Source organism: Solea senegalensis, linkage group LG6 (genome assembly GCF_019176455.1).
Source record: "Solea senegalensis isolate Sse05_10M linkage group LG6, IFAPA_SoseM_1, whole genome shotgun sequence".
Taxonomy (NCBI): domain Eukaryota; kingdom Metazoa; phylum Chordata; class Actinopteri; order Pleuronectiformes; family Soleidae; genus Solea; species Solea senegalensis.
Genome location: NC_058026.1, coordinates 20,086,271 through 20,104,313, shown reverse-complemented (window position 1 = coordinate 20,104,313; position 18,043 = coordinate 20,086,271). Strand labels below are relative to the sequence as shown.

The 18,043-nt window shown below is 41.0% G+C and overlaps 3 protein-coding genes across 4 annotated transcripts in view; all 3 read right to left on the bottom strand.

Moving 5' to 3' along the window:
• The window catches only part of zgc:112980 (uncharacterized protein LOC503706 homolog), a 13,442-nt gene extending 7,292 nt beyond the window's left edge, over positions 1–6,150 (bottom strand). The window contains exons 1-11 of one of the 2 annotated variants that reach the window (XM_044029252.1): positions 6,060–6,150; positions 4,928–5,058; positions 4,725–4,833; positions 4,548–4,641; positions 4,201–4,351; positions 4,001–4,118; positions 3,332–3,457; positions 3,190–3,252; positions 2,986–3,108; positions 2,692–2,847; positions 2,372–2,425 (exon numbers count right to left, since the gene is read on the bottom strand). In XM_044029252.1, coding sequence (XP_043885187.1) covers positions 2,372–2,425; positions 2,692–2,847; positions 2,986–3,108; positions 3,190–3,252; positions 3,332–3,457; positions 4,001–4,118; positions 4,201–4,351; positions 4,548–4,641; positions 4,725–4,833; positions 4,928–5,042 — 1,109 coding nt within the window. In that variant the 5' untranslated portion in view covers positions 5,043–5,058; positions 6,060–6,150. The remainder of the gene's footprint in view (positions 1–2,371; positions 2,426–2,691; positions 2,848–2,985; positions 3,109–3,189; positions 3,253–3,331; positions 3,458–4,000; positions 4,119–4,200; positions 4,352–4,547; positions 4,642–4,724; positions 4,834–4,927; positions 5,059–6,059) is intronic. The other variant, XM_044029253.1, reaches the window with a different exon arrangement.
• Positions 6,151–6,649: 499 nt separating this feature from the next.
• On the bottom strand, positions 6,650–11,909 carry ptcd1 (pentatricopeptide repeat domain 1). Its single transcript, XM_044027272.1, has 8 exons — positions 11,295–11,909; positions 10,454–10,594; positions 10,040–10,258; positions 9,846–9,947; positions 9,037–9,693; positions 8,218–8,334; positions 7,881–8,063; positions 6,650–7,060 (listed from the first exon to the last, which is right to left on the bottom strand). Exons 1-8 carry the CDS (start codon positions 11,757–11,759, stop codon positions 6,815–6,817), a joined length of 2,130 nt encoding a protein of 709 aa, XP_043883207.1. The 5' UTR covers positions 11,760–11,909; the 3' UTR covers positions 6,650–6,814.
• Positions 11,910–12,956: 1,047 nt separating this feature from the next.
• Positions 12,957–17,875, bottom strand: fbxl18 (F-box and leucine-rich repeat protein 18). Its single transcript, XM_044027348.1, has 7 exons — positions 17,714–17,875; positions 16,598–16,795; positions 16,120–16,469; positions 15,601–15,736; positions 14,421–15,499; positions 13,488–13,706; positions 12,957–13,400 (listed from the first exon to the last, which is right to left on the bottom strand). The coding sequence occupies exons 1-7, from the start codon at positions 17,765–17,767 to the stop codon at positions 13,244–13,246; spliced, it is 2,193 nt and encodes a 730-aa protein (XP_043883283.1). The 5' UTR covers positions 17,768–17,875; the 3' UTR covers positions 12,957–13,243.
• Between the last annotated feature and the right edge of the window lie 168 nt (positions 17,876–18,043).

The following is an 18,043-nucleotide window of genomic DNA, read 5'->3' as shown; positions in this document are numbered from 1 at the left end:
AAATTCTCAAAGCCCAGATAAACAATTTTGTTTCATCAAAAGTAACAAAGTCTGCTAATGTGATCTAAAAATATGCAGATTACGGCACACAAAATATAGCGATATTTCAATATATTAATTTTCCCCCAGCCCTAGAAAATTCCATCAAAACTACTCATTACGTCCTAAAATATGTACATATACACATACATATATATATATACACACATACATACATACATACATATATATATATATATACATATATATATATATACACATACATACATACATACATACATATATACATATATATATATATATATATATATATATATATATATATATATATATATATATATATATAATATATAACAAATATTTGGTTTTTAAATTAAGAAAATAAAGAATTCAAACTTCAAGCTGGAAAATGTCTTAATAAATAAAAAGATAGAACTCATCGTGGGCTGGACTTAACAGTTACGTAAGAAAAAGAGCAGTTAATACTGAAAAGTTTCTTAGTATTTCCGTTTAAAAAGACATTCAATTGAAATAAACGCTCTGCTCTACTGTATATACGTTACTAGGTCAACACCTAAAAACCAACACCTAACCTTGATTTCATCTCCAAAATACTGGAAAAAAACAGTAGCCACTCAACTCTACTCCCTTTTAAACCGAAACAGCCTCTGAAGAATTCCAGTCTGGTTTCCACCCCCCGCCACAGTATCGAAACTGCTTTCATAAAAATCACAGACGACCTCCTCATGGCATCTGATTCTGGATTACTCACTACTCTCATGCTCCTTGACCCAAGTGCAGCCTTTGCCACAATTTGTGACTCCATTCTCCTCGATAGATTATCATCCATTGGTATCACTCACACCCCCCCTGCACTGGTTTCACTCACATCTCTCAGGCCACACTCAGTTCATTCAGATCCCAGCCCTCCCCCCTCAATACAGGTGTGCCCCAGGGGTTAGTCCTGGGTCCGCCTCTCTTTATCATCTACCTCAATACACTGGGCAATATCTTTAGTAAATTCAATATCCACTTCCGCTGCTTTGTGGATGACAATCCTTCTCTATTTATGCAGCTCACCACACTCGCACCCTCTCCCTCACCAACTGCTCGTTTGAAATAAAATCCTGGTTCACCTCTAATTTCCTCAAATTAAACAGGGATAAAACAGAAATCCTCGTTATTGGCACTAAATCCACACTATCCAAAGTTTTTCCCTTACCACTGACAGCTCCTCCGTTTCCCCCTCCCCTCAAGAGTCTAGGTGTCATCTTTCGACAGCACACCATCATTCCAGTCCCACATTAATAATATTACCCGGTCTGCATACCATCTTTGCAAAATTAATCGCCCCTCCCTCAGCCCCCATGCAACTTCAATCATTGTTCACAGCCTCGTCACCTCCCGCATTGACTACTGTAACTCTTGCCTATCTGGTCTCCCTCACAAATCCCTCCATAAACATCAGCTGGTCACTCATTCCACCACATCGCCGCCATCCTACAAGAACTCAGAATTCAATACAAAATCTTCCTACATGCCTTCAAGGCCATCCACAACTTCTTCCCTCCATATCGCTCCGATCTTCTCCACATCGCCACCTCCTCCTGCTCTCAAGATCTCCTCCTCCATCCACCTCACTGTATCCTCCACCAGTCTCAGCACCATGGGGAGCAGAGTTTTCAGCTGCTCTGGTCCCCATCTCTGGGATTCACGCCCACTAGACATCCGAAACTCGACTCTCTTCCCCTCTTCAAATACAGACTCAAAACCACCTGTTCAAAATAACTTTGCTCTGTAATCACACTCCATTTTCAGTTTACTGTGTTATCCTGTTTGTTTTATTATTTGTTTTTGTAAAGTGTCCTTGTGTGGTGAAAAGGTGCTTATAAATAAAATATATGATTATTATTATTCTCAAAAAGACCATGTTTAGTTGTGAAATTGTTCACATTTTATTAAATTATTTATTGAATAGTCATCTGTGTAATTCTATTATTTAATTCAATTTACCCCCCCCAACCACCTTTTTTTTCCTAAAGAGACGCATGGTGCCACTGGGTGAATGAAAAGGGATGTAAGGTGTCATTTACTCATTGAAAGACGATGCAAAGACAATGTTAAATTATGAAAGAGGATTAGGGCCAAATTTAAAATGAAAATTGGAAAACAGCACGATTACTGTGATGAAAGTGAGACTTTTTTTCTGAGAATTCTGGCTTTTTTTATTTTTAAAATTTTGTTTCCAAAAAAATTCCCATGCGGCTCTAATCCTCTTCCATAGAAAATACATGTGAAATGAAATGTGCTTGTTCCAATTAATTCCAAAGAAACAGGAAGATTAAGCATCTGTGTGTCATGAAACACTCACAGCTTGGAATCATCAGTCTGGACGACTCGTAGGTAGCGACACAACTCTCTGTACCTGCAAACAAAACACAGCTTAGCTTGGTATGAAAGGCCAAGTGTGTGTGTGTGTGTGTGGACTGGTATGTCCATTTTTGTGAGGAACAGAAATTGACATTTTGGGAAGGTGAGGACATTTTGGCTTTAAGGGGACTTAGTTTTTGTGTTAAATCTGTTCAGGTTAAGAGTTAGGCATTTAGTTGTGATGGTTAAGGTTAAGTTAGGGGCTAGAGAATGATTTATGTCTTCACTAAGTTAGCTGTACAAGTGTGTGTGTCCTTGTACCTGTGCTGTCGCTGCAGTAGCTCTGTCCTCAGTCGAATTATGGACACCTGTTCAATCAGGACATCCTTCTTGCCTTTGTCTTTACGGACGCCCGACACGTTCTGTCCCTTCAGCACAGACACCAGCAGGACATCATCCCAGGGACGAACACACATGCTGCAACACACAAAATATTTCTAGTTGTAACCTTGGGATACAAACAAGAACACACACACACGCACGCACGCACGCACGCACGCACGCACAGGTTTTTATAAACCGAGTCCTCACAGCGACATCTGAACACACACATACCAGTTCTTCAAGCTCCTCAGCTCAGCTGGGAAACATAATCTCTTGTAAAAGTCTTGCAGTTTGTGGATGAACTCTGAAGTGAAATCCGCCATCACCATCTGTCTCTGCAGTGATGCTACAACCCTGAGAAAGACAAACAAATTCACAATAAAAGGAGATTATAATCCAGGTGACACAGTTCTCTGCGAGAGAGCATTAACTTACCTTTGTAGTAAAGCCCGTTTAGCCTCATTAGCATTGGCCATGGCAGACTGTATGTTGATACCTCTGTAGAACACAAAAAAATATGAATATACAGAATTTTTCCTGAAAAGGAAAGTGTTCTTTTTTACACACATCTGTTTACCCTGTGCGCTGAAAATGTCTGATAAAGTCTTCAGCAGCTCCCAGTCTCATGATGGCGGCCGCTCTGCCGTCCTGGTTGTCGGCTTTGTTCAGAAACGATGACACAAACTCGTAAACATTTGTGTAACTGTTAAAAAATGATAAAACAAATGTTTAAATTACACTGCCATCACTTTTTTACATAAATTGAGTTAGTGGTCAAAATCTGTCAGCTCATAGAAAAGGAAAAGGTGGAAATCTGGAGTACAATTCTAAATATTAACATGCTGGGGAAGGACCTTTGGGGAAGCAAAGGTCAGCGAGGAGAAAAAAGTGACTTTTCTCCACAGTGAGGGACCTAAACCCCCTCAGATCCTTTGTGATAAACTTGAGCCAGCCTTTAAAAACCACCATCACTATCTGACTTCATCAACACTTGGTTTTTATATTTTGAGGAAAAGATAAACTTTGCAGTAGTGCGATTACACACTGTTTCTGAATTGTATTGTAATTAAAATATGCGAATGCCCAGATTTTCATCCATATAATGATCCTAAGATGAGGATGATATCCATGTGTTTAGAAATCAATTGCACACATTTTCAAAGTATCCTCACTGTAAGATCATTTGAGTGTGGATAAATGTCTTTTTTGTCTCAGACATTATGAACAGCTCTGCTGTGGAACTCACTCAAAGATGAGGCATTGCTGGTTTGGTAGGTTCAGACCATATTCTGGTAACGCGTTTCCTTTCAGGAAGGTTGAGAACTTTGCATTAAGCTCTTGTCTGAAGCTCTGCAGCATCACCTCTGAACAAGACAAAGACAAACAAATGTCATCACAGTTTAACAAATGGTCCAGTCTTTTGCCTCCTGTGAGTGCCAGTCTTGCCTGCATGTCGGAGATGGGCATCTATTTCAGAGAGAGTGAGGTTAAAACTCTTCAGTCCTCCCAGCAGTGAGCTGCTTCTCTGATTGTTCCAGAAATCACTCCTCTTGTGGCTGTTACAGTGACACACACCACTGTGACTCCACATTAGACACTAAAAAGAACACACGCACACAAAACTAATGAGAAAATTATAAAACAGCATCAAAAACAAATGTGAAGTTCTGTGGGGACCTAATAGTGGCAGTGCAAAGAAGTAATTAATAATTGTGAGGTCAAGTGAAAAGATTACATCCCTCTGTACCTGCAGTGACAGATAAAGCATATTTAGACACTACATCAACACATACCGCTGACGCCAGCTTATCACAGATGTAGCAGAAGCACTGATCACAAATGAGCTGGTTACTGGCCACAGGAGAACCAACCTCACACTCTGTTGCCCTGAGCAGGACAGAAGAGAAGAGGTGTGATTGTGTGTGCAGTGGTGGTGGTATTTGTCAAAGTGCGTGCAGCAATTTACTCACGTAAAAGGATGTATGGAACAGTCATAGCGTGCGTGAGGTAGCACCTCAGCACGACGGGAGAAGGTAACGACCAGGTCTTCATCTAGAGAACTTTGGGATAACACAACATCTGAAACACAGGAGGAGAATGAGCAGCTGTTGAACATTTAGAACCTCCAATCTAACCTCACAAAGCAGGTGAATTAAGTAAACGCAGATGTTACCACTCTTCTTCTTCACGTCCTCCATCTCCACAATGAGAACTGAAGCATCACTGCATGATACGTCATGGTCATCATCATCATCACTCAGGATGATTATTTCTCCATTGTCCCCCATTTACTACTGGAATTTACTAGCAAAATAAGGGAAAGAAACATACAGATACTTGTAATACACAATTTATCTCCAAAAGTGCTTCCGTTTAAAATACCAGTCTAATCTCTGAATAAGACGCACATCAACCCATCAACGTTTTGCTCGTTTGTGAAAGCTGACAGGCTTGGCTCTGTGACAAATGTTTTTTTTTCCACATACAAAAGAGATTGTGAACTTTGAACTGTGGAGGGCAGCATTGCACCTTTCAGGCTGTTGGAGCTTACAGGAAGAAGAAATCACTTGCCTAATGAGAATTGGGAGGGTAGTGGGACTGAGGAGATGAGAGGAGCCTTGAGAGAGCCTGCCAGAATTTATTGAAAGTTCATAAGTGAGGTAGATGGTTGAGTGTGAGATGGTTGAATACATTATATATTTCACAGTATAACTAATAACACCAGTAAACAATAAAATGTGCTTGTTGGTGTGAGCAGGCTGTTCGATGGCTGTGTTGGTAGGATAGTTTCTAGTTTTCTTGTTGGTTACTACTGCATTTTCCACAAACAAGAAGATAAGTATTTTTTTGAAGATCATCAAAAACACAAAAAAGAGTATTGTACTGAATAGGACTGAATAAAGTACTGAATTCTGAAACTGAAACTGGACGGAGAAGATAGTAAAATCCCTTCATAAAATGTTATGATTTTATGAAGGGATTAGGACAGGTTCAACTGTAAAACAATATGTAAAACAATATATAACATGTAGACGAGCGGTAACTTTGATATAAAACAGGCTGTGTTATTCTGTAGCCCCAGGTTTCTTAAACAACTGTAACCAAATCACACGAATTTTTGTTTTCTTTTAGGGAGCTAGCCATTAGCTTCCACCAAGGCAGGAAACCCCAAACATGCTTCTTTAAAAATGGCTTGTCAGCAGGATACGTCTTCTCGTTCATGTATTTACTAGGCCTGGTTTCGTAAGACCATTTAAATATATTTCGCGTTTAATTTTGTTTAGTTGAAGACAAATAACACTTACCTTTACTGTTGTATCATCAAAATAAGTGATACTTTTTCGCGCCGGGGATCTCGAATCTGCAGGCAACGGATGTGACGAGCTTCTTCTTCGGTGTCTTTATTAGCGACTGAAGCTCACCGAAATGTATTAACGCCCTCTATCGGACTGAACTGCAGTTACAGGCACATAAACGCATTTTACTACATTGTCTGAGACATTATATATTACATGATTGGCAGTGTCCACCACTACCGATATACTTGTGTGTATCTATATATGTGTATATATACATTATATACACATCTATGTATATATATACATAGATGTGTATATACATGTATATGCATGTAATCTAATGTATGCATAATTTCTTACTGGGTGATTATTTAAACAATTATAAAATGTAATAGCTTCTTACTTAGTAATAATCTACATCCTCAGAAAGGTCAATCCAAATCCATGCCTCACAGACAGAGATTGACAGACAGATATGTCCAAAAATACAACCTCCTTGTTGGAGGTAATGAAGTATTTAGCAGGTGTTTATGACAATTGAAATTCCCAATAGTCAACTATCTTGACAACCAAAATGAGGTTTAAGAAGACAAACATAAAACAAAAACTTGACATTTATTGCAATATAAACAATCTTTTTGATCTTCTGTGTAATACAAATGCACAGGATTTATAGATTAAAGGTTCTTCTTTGACACAAAGTCCTGTAGGCAGAGCTGGACGCAAACAGGGGACCAGGCAGAGAATTCAGAAATATTCTATTACAGAGCAGCACTGCTTGTTTTGTTTTGTTTATGAGAATTATATCTCCTTGCTGCTGCTCTCTGGTTCCTCAGAGCCTCTGTCAGCCCATCTTCACATTCTGTTTTCAGCTGTGCAGCATCTGTTTCAGTTTGCAGCTCCGCATTTTCATCCTCAGCATCCTGAGCAGGCATGAATCTGAGCCACTGCTGGTAGAAACCACGGAAACCATCAATGTGCACCAAGTAGTTGTTTCTGGACTTGTACTGAAATTGAGAGAACGGTTCAAATGAATTAACCCCAAACACTTTTCAGGCTTTTACTTTACGTCACAATAACTTACTTTTACGTCTTTGTAAAGCTGCATTAACTGTTTTTTCCCTCAGGACGAGGGAACGCAACATTGCCCTTTTGAAATGTCTAAAGAATTCTTTTAGAGTTAGAATTCTTATTTCCTTGCCTCCTTTTACACCAAGCTCTTTAACAGTTTTACGCTAAAACATATCCACCAACTAGTTGCAATTTGCGTCCGTCTAATGTTTGGTGCTGAGCAGTGAATATACTGCTCAGCAATACTGCAATACTATATATTGCTGCAAACAGGACAACGTGAAAACATTGGTGGAGAGGAGGATGCTGAATAAACTGCTTTCCATCATGGATAACCCTGATCATCCTCTCCACCACATCATGCATCATCCCAGAAGAGCACATTCTTCAAGAGATTCAGACAGCTCCACTGTCACAAAGACAGATTCAGGAAGTCATTCCTGCCATCAGCCATCAGGACTTACAACAACTCTCTGTAAAGAACTGACTGCTCAGTACAAACAAACGTAAAAAAAAATCTGTTCAAGTTGAAAATATCCAGCTGACATTTTAAAGTAATTAACAAGTTGTCCAGCAGAGGGTGCTGTGAGTGCAGCGTTTGTCTGCACCAATGCCCTCTGCTCAGACAAGACACCAGTGACCTTATTCTGAAGTGACAATGGAGGACACAATAAAAACGAAACCGTCCTCCTGAGAGATGCATCCTTGCAGACATCTGTTTTCATGCTCAGTGAGGAGTGTGCTACATATGCTCACCTGGTCGTAGTTGGGAGGATACTGAGCAGCAAACTCCAGCTGCTTGATGATGACCTTGTTAGGCCACACCTCCATGTTGCTCATACTTTTCAGAATTGTTTTAAGGTAGACATAATCCAGTCTGCGAGTTGCTCGGCCAATTAAAGCAGAGAACACCTGGACGTTCGGTCTAAGTCCTGCCTCCTGTAGAAGAAAACATAGAGCCAGGTATGATGACAGTGTGTTACTACATTACTGTAGTATTGTCATCTATCACTGCACATCAAACGCAACATTTTCACAATGTTGAAATTAACATTAAACACATGTATCAGTGATATCTGTTGTCTTTTATCACCTCCATGTCCTTGAGCAGCTGAAGACCGTCCTTCTGACTCTCACAGCCTAAAGCCAGGCAACCAAACGTCTTTACATCCATGCTTACGTTACGCTGTTGCATCACCCTCAACACACTCTGGAAAGAGAAGAAAGCATTTAAAATCTACATTCACAGACAGTTAAAGAATTGTCACTGTCACAGCCTACAGTGTGCTGTCTGCTGTTCAGATTGTCAGAAGTAACAAAGTCGTGGTTAGCCAAAGGGCACAGTGAGCAAAGCTCCGCCTTAGAGCCACTTTAAACCCATCAGAAAAATAAGAGTCTTCTTAGCCTAAAGGTTTGCACATGGAGGACACAAGCAAACTTTACATATCCATCCTCCTGAGTGGACAATCATAACACCAAAGCATCTGAAAAGTGGTGGGTGTTCTTCACCATAGATAAGTAAGGGTCCAACGAGTGAAACGGCAGAAGAGGCATCACAGACGGGAAGCAAAGCATGTGTTAATAATAATAAAAGATTATGTGAATAGCCGAACATCTTTGAAGGAATAACCTGTCACACAGTATTCATTCGAACTACATTTTTGGAGAAAAAAGGGACAGCCCTAATAAACATACTAATAGGATAAGATACATCACACAATGGGGAAATTCATGGGAAGTATATTCAATTTCTGCCTATAAACCCTTCAAAATATCACACACTGGACCTTTAAGACTTGCTTTTCAGATTAAGTGTATGTAGGAGTTGGCTACATTTATGTCATATTTGCTGTTTGGGTAAAGGGCTTGAAACAACTATAGAAAGACTAACTTGTGTGAGTGTATATAGTACCTTTGCAGCCTGAAGGTCACCAGCTTTGGATGCTCTGCGAATCACAGAGTTAAAAAATGCAACATCCAGCTTCACCTGATGCTGCTTAGCGACCTTCAGCAGCATCTGCAGAGACTCGTAGCTTGGATTGATTATGTCAGCCAACATGGTCAGAGTTCTGAGGTCTGGACTGAGTCCATTAGCTGCCATCTTCTCTAAAAACCCTGCAGGTCCTCCAATCAGAGCAAGCCTATCAGATGCTCCACCCACTGTGCCGAGGGAGACCACTGCCCCCTTTGTCCCTTCAAAAGAGTCCAGCAGATTAGGGGCAGAGGAGTTCATGGAGTCAGCAGGCAGTGAGATGTTTTCTTTTTGTCTGACTGGAATAAGCTGGGTGGATTTTTGCCTACTGACTGACTCCACACCATCTCTGCATGAAGCAGGCAGGAGAAACAACTGCTTCTCCAGAAGGTCAACGTCTATTACATCCTCACGTCTGGACTTTGACTTACTGACAGACACATGTTTTTTTCCCTTCTGGCTCCCCCACTCAGGACTAAGCAGAATATCAGAAGCCAGGGTAACATCACCAATCCCACAATCCCTTGCAGCTCTTAAGAGGAGGTTATAGTTCTGCGAGTCTGGACGAATCCCCGACTTCAGCATCTGGCGCCAAATCTGAAACAATCACAAAAAACAATCACATTACATCAACAAGACATCGGTCCAAACATTAGTCATAGATTACCCTCAGCTCTGTAGTGTCCCTTCTCCTCCACCAGCTCTAGAGAATCTGACACACATTTTTGTAGGTTTGTGTAAACATGTACCTGTAGAGCAAGTCTAAATCCTGCATCTTTGTCCATAAAGCAGCCCATCAGCAGATAGTGGAAAGTCTCTTGAGTGACAGCATGACCATTCTGCATCATCTCCTGCAAACATGCACAAACACATACGTGTAAACAGAAATCTCACATGATCACCTGATGGACTGATCTGTCTGTACATGATGAAGGTTTCATACCCTCAGGATGTGAATACAGGCCTGAAGATGGTTGGTGATGGCGTGCGTCTTGAGAAGCGCGTGGTATGTGATGGTGCTGAGTTGATAGTTTTTGCGGCGCAGTTCTTGCTCTAACTTCAAAGCTTGCTGAAGACCGGCTTGTTTCGAAGGAGACTCGGCACAGGCATTGAACAGTGCAGTATAAGTGGCATCGACAGCATTGAGACCTCGCTTTTTCATCTGGAAAACACACAATGTATGGAAATGTATGGAAATAATTTCTTAAAAGCTAAAATTACAAAAGCTAAAACAAGGACTGAAAACTGAAATGTGTCAACAAAAATAAAATGACTGGCTTTTAAGCAACTTTTCATCAGTTTTACGTGTGACATACTCAAATGCAAAGGTCTACTGCAATATATGAAATATCCCCACATCATTATAGAGTCTGAAGGCCCTTTTCATCTGTCCAGCTCGTCCACAGCCTCCTATCAGGACAGTGTAGTTATATTCCGCTGGCTGGAGCCTGTCAACATGCAGCATGTCTCTGCTGAACAAATCCAACGCCTCCTGCAGCTGTGAGGATACAAAAACACAAAAACTCAGTCTGTTAATAATTTATTTCATATTCATAGCAATTGCTCATCATCTTAAAACATCTTTCAAGTGCTCTTCATATCTTAAGCAAAATGTCCCTTTCCTTAACCAGATCTTTATTACATGCGGCTTTGAAACACATGTTAATGATAAGAATCTCTTCCCTGAACCAATTGCTAAATACAGTGGCATAAATGATCCCTTCTGAGGTTTTCTCAACTGTTTCAAAAGAGTCTTTTAGATATTTACTTAGATATTTGTGTACCTAAAAAGGTGATGTATTTTCAGTCATGTTAATTCTTCTTGTCTGCTTTGAAAAAGTACAATAAAATAAAGGAGGACAGGCATAAAACTATGGATGGCATGATACCACAAACTAAAGTATATACTGATATCAGTCCGATACAATCATTTAAGATCTTTTTAAACTAGACATAATTCTTAAATTATGTAAATTAAATATTCTTCTCTCGTTATAAAAATAGACAGCCAAAATGCTGTTGCTGATTTTTATTTACATTTTTATAGTCAGTGCGTAGTGAAGCATGCGATACATAACATTTTAGGATTGTTTACATTTGTATGTCTGATATCCGATTCATTGATTTGGATCATTATCGGACCGATAGGGAGTATCATGTCAACTCATCCCTAATTAAAACTTTTCCCGCAGACTGACCTTGTTGTCTCTGATCAGCTTCTTGCACTGTAAGAAGTACCAGTACGGCGTGTTTCTCCTCATGGGAGCTCTCCACGACTTCTCTTCCTCCTCCTCCTCCTGCTCCTCTTCTCCATCTCGGTGTCGCAGATCCTGGATGTCTGGGCTGCTTTTTCTGTACGACCTCCTGGAGGACATGTCGCTGGACAGAGATCCGAATCTCTCCGTGTCCTCTGGGTCTGAGGTTGAAGAGCACCGAGGTTCCCTCTCCCGCTGCGAGGCGGCTGATAGGGACACACACCTGGCCGCTGCCCCTTCCGACAAGCGCCAGAGAGCCGATTTGAGGAGCCTGGGTGACCGCTGTTGTGATCCATGCTGAAGCCCCCTCACGTTCAGGCCCGTCGCCGGGTACAACGACAACTTGACAACAGGGAACGACAACCTCCTCCCGTGTCGCACACAAGAACCGGCGACGGATGTAAACATGTCTAAATGTTTTTGACAAACTCACAATTAATCAAACCACACGCAAAGTAAAGCTATTCATTATAGTTAATTATAAGCAAAACGCAGTCAAGTGAGGGTTTGACATGCTGCATGCTACACACGGACTGCGCACAATGATGATCCAATGACAAACGCAGCAAGACCTAAATAGTAGAAATTTAACAGTAATTATAAAGTGCCCCATTTGGCCCCACAGGGAATAACAACGGGGTTTTTTAATGAGAATTACACGACGTATTACTGTACTATATATTTCTTGAAAAGAAGTTATATATATCTTTGCTAGGATCATGTTATGATGGAGCACCATCCATGTGGAGCACCTGATCGTCAATGAATTATTACGCCTGAGTCACGAAAGCATTCACCTCGGTCGCCCCCTGCTGGTTTTATTATTCTGCTTCTTCCTCAGGGTGAAGTGAAACAGAGAAGTTTGAGTAGGGCTGCAACGATTATTCGATTAATCGATCGTTACTAAATTGGTTGTTTATTTTGATAATCAATTATTCTTCTTATTCTCTATTTTTTCTTAATAATTAAAACGTTTTCTTTGAGACAATTCAAGACATTTGAGACCATAATTTTGAGGTTTGGGAAACACCATCAACATTTTTCTACATTTTATGACATTTTATGAACCAAACAAATACTCGATTAATTGGGGAAATAATTGACAGATTTTTTTAGTAAGATTAATTTGGCACTATAAAGACATTTTAATTGTAGACTATACAGTATATTGAGCCATATCAACACTAATGCTTTTATTCTGAAATTCTGTGAAATATCATCAAAAAAATTATGAAAAATTGACATGATGGAAAAATCATGTGTATTCATTTTACTCCAAGAAAAAAATAACATATTCTTTTATACCTATATTTAATGTTTTGAAGCTAAATATTTTTTTATGTAAAAATGTCTGAATTGTCCAGCAGCTTACTGTAAATATCTGGAATAAATTTATAACAAATCATACAATTGCAAAATGGCAGAGATTAAGTATCCTGCTGGAAAAAAAAAACATGCAGCAGTGTGAACTGAGGAAAACTCATCACTCATTTATAAAAGGTTATGTACTGTGTGAGAATTAGTTGGGTTGTTTTTTTTTAGTGGAGGCCGCATTAAAGCACCTAAAACATAATTAGCGGTATTGATACACAGAGAAGAATCGACAACAATTTAAATGGTGTTTATTACATTAAGTTTTCAGCAAACATAATTTGACACTTATTTTTAAAACAGCAGAAATGATTGTGTCAGGTAAGCCAGAATGTTGGCCCTTGTGGCACCAAGTACGAAATGTCATGAAACAGCTCCAGATCGACCTGTAGTTGACCCTGAGTTTTGACCCTTAAATATCCCTTTAAAGACCATCATTACTGAGTCTGGTAAATGTAAACAAGCAATATTAACACTGTTTAGCTGTGGAACACCAATCACAGGGAAGCTTTCTACTGATGTCACAGTGGCGATAAATGGGGTGGTTGGGCCACGTGGCTCTGAAACAGAGTTATCCGATCAAGCAAGGTTAGTGGGATGTCTCTGATGACTGAGGGCAGGTCTTCATGTTGTAATGGATAGATGACCACACTGAGGGCAGCGCGCTCATTTGAAAATCTGACAGCAAAGAAAAGGGGAAAGGTGAAACTTAACACAACAAAGATAAAACAGAGTCAGACACACACGATTGACATGACGACTGACCTGTCCAGAAGAGCTTTCTGCAGTGTGCGACAACCCACCAAAGTACCACCCATGAACATGTGGCACATGACGACCTGAAGGCATCGTTCCATGAAGGTTTCTGTTGCTGATGCATCGAAGGTGCCACTGCGTGAGATAAGGCAGAGGCGCTGCAGATGGGAGCAGGAGGACAGCGCCTCAAAGAATGACGCGTTGGCATTCAGGTATGGCTGCTCTAACCTTAAAGACAAACAAACAATTCACAACAAAGTAAAAAAAAACTAATTATCATAAAACAAAAGCTAAAATGGTCTATAAAGCTCAAGAAGTCACGTGACTCAGTCCCTATGAGCCACCAAGTTAGCAAGATAAGATGTGGCAAAAAATAACTTTTTTGACATTACTGCACCGTTTAAATTGACTGATAAATCGCAACACTTGATAAAGTCAATATATCTGATCCTTATAATGCCTCAGTGTTTTTTATGAGTTTGGAAACAGGCTTAGAGGACATTATTCCAGACCTGCTGTATTCTCACTTCTTCAACTCCCGATTTATTTCCCTTCATCTTATTCCAGAGAGCCAATAAAAGAACAAATAAATGTAATCTGACTTTGTGAACTCTACTGAGACATAATCTGTCATGCATTAAGGGAGCTGTGAGCAGAAGAGTCCTCTATTTGTAACAATCTACAGTCTCACCATTAGATGTCATTATATCTTACACACTGGACCTTAAATGCACTGTGCAAATACACATTGAGCTATAACTTGTATAACTACCTTGAATGTTCATAAAAATGTTTAAAACCATATTCAACTTGCTTCTTAAACTTCTTCAACTTTCAGGCATTTACTGTGATAATTATCAATATGTTGCTCAGCCCTTGGACCTGATGTGATGGCGAATGTTGATATTTGCGGTAAATGAAAGACACACAACATCTTCTAACCTGAGTTCCTGCAGCTGTGTGCACTGTTTAATGGTGTCCAGCAGGGCAGGAAAGTAGTTCATGATTTTTAGTGATCCCATGTTCGCAAGGGATAAAACCTTTAAGTCTTTGCATTGCCTGGTGAGCTGTATCAGTCCTGTCCCCCTTAAGACCCCAGGAAGTCCAGCCAGAGTCAGACGATGTAATCGAGGCAAAGCCTCGAGAGAGGCCAAATGGGCGTCACCAACTCCCCGGGCCCATGCACACATGCCACGAGGCTCCACGCTAACACGACTGCAGGGTTCAAGCCGAGGCAGTGCAGAGACAAAACCTGGACCAATGATCTCCAAGGTCTCTAACAAAGAGCAGCTAGCCAAGAGCTGAGCAAGCCCTGAGGTGCTGTCTCCTGACAAAGACGGATCAGAACCAGGCTTATAATTCTGGAAGCCCAAACGTGGACCTTTCTTTAGCCCAAGGAACAACGGAGAGGGAGATGTATTGTTCACAGAAGTGTGATGTGTGTTTAAGCCATCTGATAGCGCACATGCTGGCAGAGTGAGGGAGCGGAGCTGTCTGAATTTGGCCAAGCTGCCACACAGGTGTGTTTCTCCACCAAGCTCAGATGAGTGTTCATGGTGATAGTGTGTGTGCATCAGGTTCAGGTGCTTAATTTTTGAACAGCTCACTGCCAAACGGCTAATTGTCCCAGGAACCAGGTGATCTTCCACACTCCTGCACTCTGAGTAAAGGACCTGGTTGATCCCGCTGAGGTTCAGGCTGCTGAGCTGTGTAGCATCTCTGACGCCTCCCTCCAGCAGCGACTGAAACACCTGTGGCCACAAGGCTGGGCAGCGGCTGAAGCTCAGGTGCTTTGGACTGTTGCCTTCCAAAGCTCTCTTAAGAGACAAGGGATCCAGCCAGGACCGAGGGAGTTGCAGGGCTTCCAGGTCGCCATGCTGACCCAAGCTCTGGGCCAGTGAGGGGCCAGCAGGCCAGTGAGCAGGGTTTGGGCCAGGAATTGAAACAAGGAAAACTCGGAGACGCTTTGGAACATGAACGCTGAAAACTGCCAGGTAGAGAAGAAGCAAGGTCTGGTTTACCTGTGGACATTTAAACATAGTTAATGCATAGATACAGACTCTATGCACAGTACACAGTATATTGCAGGTGTGGCACACATTACAAGTGCATGAATACTGACCTCTCCTGGAGCCAGCCTTGCAGTGAACTCCTCCAGCTGCTGGTAATGTGGCACACTGCTTTGACCCACCATTAACTGACAACAAACACCAACACCCTCCCTGGTCACATCTGAGATGTCAAACTGTAGCATCAGCCTACAGCACACACATACACACACAGACAATTGAGTTCATATTTGTAAGTTAGAATATGTAACATTTCTGCATTGACATATCTAAAAACAAGACTATTATATATTGTATATACAAAAATTGTATATTGCTGTATCAGTATTTTATCGAACCCCTAATTTGTGGTTTAAGAAATGTCCAAGTCCATTTACCTTTCATCCACCTCTATTATTTCATCAAAAGTGTAATTTATGACCAAGTATCTCTATGAAACTAATGACATTCACATCAGTTTCACATTGTGTGAAGTGTGACTAAATTAATGATACAGGTGTCCTGATTATGTATTAAAAAAAAAGATCAATATAATGCCCTGTGTGAAGCTCACTGATCGGACAAATCCTTACTTGCGGAGTTGGGCACAGCATGGCACCACACCATAACTGGGTGTCAACAGTGTCTGTCTGAGCTCCGACAAGCGGCTCAGTGTACCCACCGCCTCCGAACTGAGCTGAGCAGAGTTGAAGCCCGCGGTCACATCAAAAGCAAGTGATGTGAGGAAACAAAGGGAGGAGAGGAGGCGGGACAGACGAAGAGAAGTGAGGCGACAACCTGTGATGTCAAGGTGTGTCACCGCTGTGCAGCGAGCAACATAGTCCAAGGTGGAACCAGACAGCCAGTAGCAACCATTCAGGCTCAGAGACTGCACGTGATTGGCTAACTGTTTCAGTAAGCGCTGAACCAAAAGATCATCAGCCTGGAGGGGGAAAAAAATTACATTAAAAGTTGTTAAAGAAGTGAGGATGTAAAATTTTGACTAAAACAATGCTGAAATATGCCCAATAAGTAGATACGAAAATATATATATTATTTATATAACTGTACCAGGTACTCCTCAGACAGGCTGACATGTGTGAGCAGGGTCTTGTCACGGCACAGTGTCTGTAGCTTGTGGCAGACGTTCGACACATTCAGCAGCAGGTCACTCGCTGGAACATGGTGGAGGATACACAGCAGGATCTCATCGGACAAGTCCGACATTCCCACCAAGGCCGAAGACAGTGTGTCTTCACCACATACTGCCTGAGAAAAACAGCAAACAGTGTCAGGGTCTGTGTTTGGGAACCAACCATTGGGAAGAATAACAAAACAAACAGCAAAGAAGCAGATCATTTAAATGAGTCAGTTGAAAACATCAGTAGATTTTTTTTTTTAAAACTGCAAAAAAGGAACACTCTTGCCCTTGCAGCAAAATGGACAGAACAAGGGCCTTTCTACATGGAGTTTGCATGTTCTCCCTGGGGGTGCATGGGTTTTCTCCAGGTCCTCCCGTTTCCTCCCACAGTCCAAAAACGTGCAGATTTGGGCATTAGGCAAATTGGACACAAGTTGACCGTAGTTGTGAGTGTGAAAGTAAAAGGTTGTTTGTAACTTTGTGGCCCTGTGATGGACTGGCTTCTGGCTAAACATCAGGACTCTATCTTAAAAGGAGCTGGTTGAGTAAAACTTAAATGTCCCAACCTCTTTCCTCAAGGAACATCTAGCTGTCTGTCCTGCCACATTGTTAATCAGTTCAATATGAGCTGTTCAGATAGACGTTACAGAGAGAGCAAGTACAAAACCAACCGGCTTGAGCTCTCATTTATTCCAACATCTATCTGTCTACTCAATTAATTTGTCTTTTCATTATTTTTGATTGATTTGAAGCCCGTAAATATTAGCAAACATGTGTCTCTCCACATGACCATTTTTTGAAAAAAACAAACATTTTAATTAATTATTAAAAACTACTGTTAATTGGAAAGTGCTTTCAAAGACACATTAAATACGCCTTTTTATCCCACTGTCTGTCTAAGTCGACCAAACCAGTCAGAAAAAAAAGTTCACAGTCATTTCAGTGCAGTCTGGTTTAGCATTGGCATTAGCTAACAGTTTAGCATCAGTTCAGCAATTCCAGTAATACAACAGTGAAATGTTGTTGGTTTCTGTCGGTCCACTCACCTGTACAATCTGTCGATCCATGTCTTCTGAATTAGCCGCAACTGTCTCACTCATCGGCAAGATTTTAGCTGTTCATCCAGCCATGTTCCCACGTATCTAGATGAACAGCGGCGGGCCGACCGTTGACAGCACGGACGATGTTTGCTGCTGCACAATTGCGGAGGGTTTTCCATGGACGGACACACTTCCTGTTGGCCCACACGTCAATCTTTTTCTTTTTTCTTTTTCCAAAACTGTATTTTGAAAATACAGACAAGACAGAGAAATCAGTAAATTATTGGCTACAACATGTAAAACAACTGCAGTGGGGAGGAAGTTTATGAATCCTAG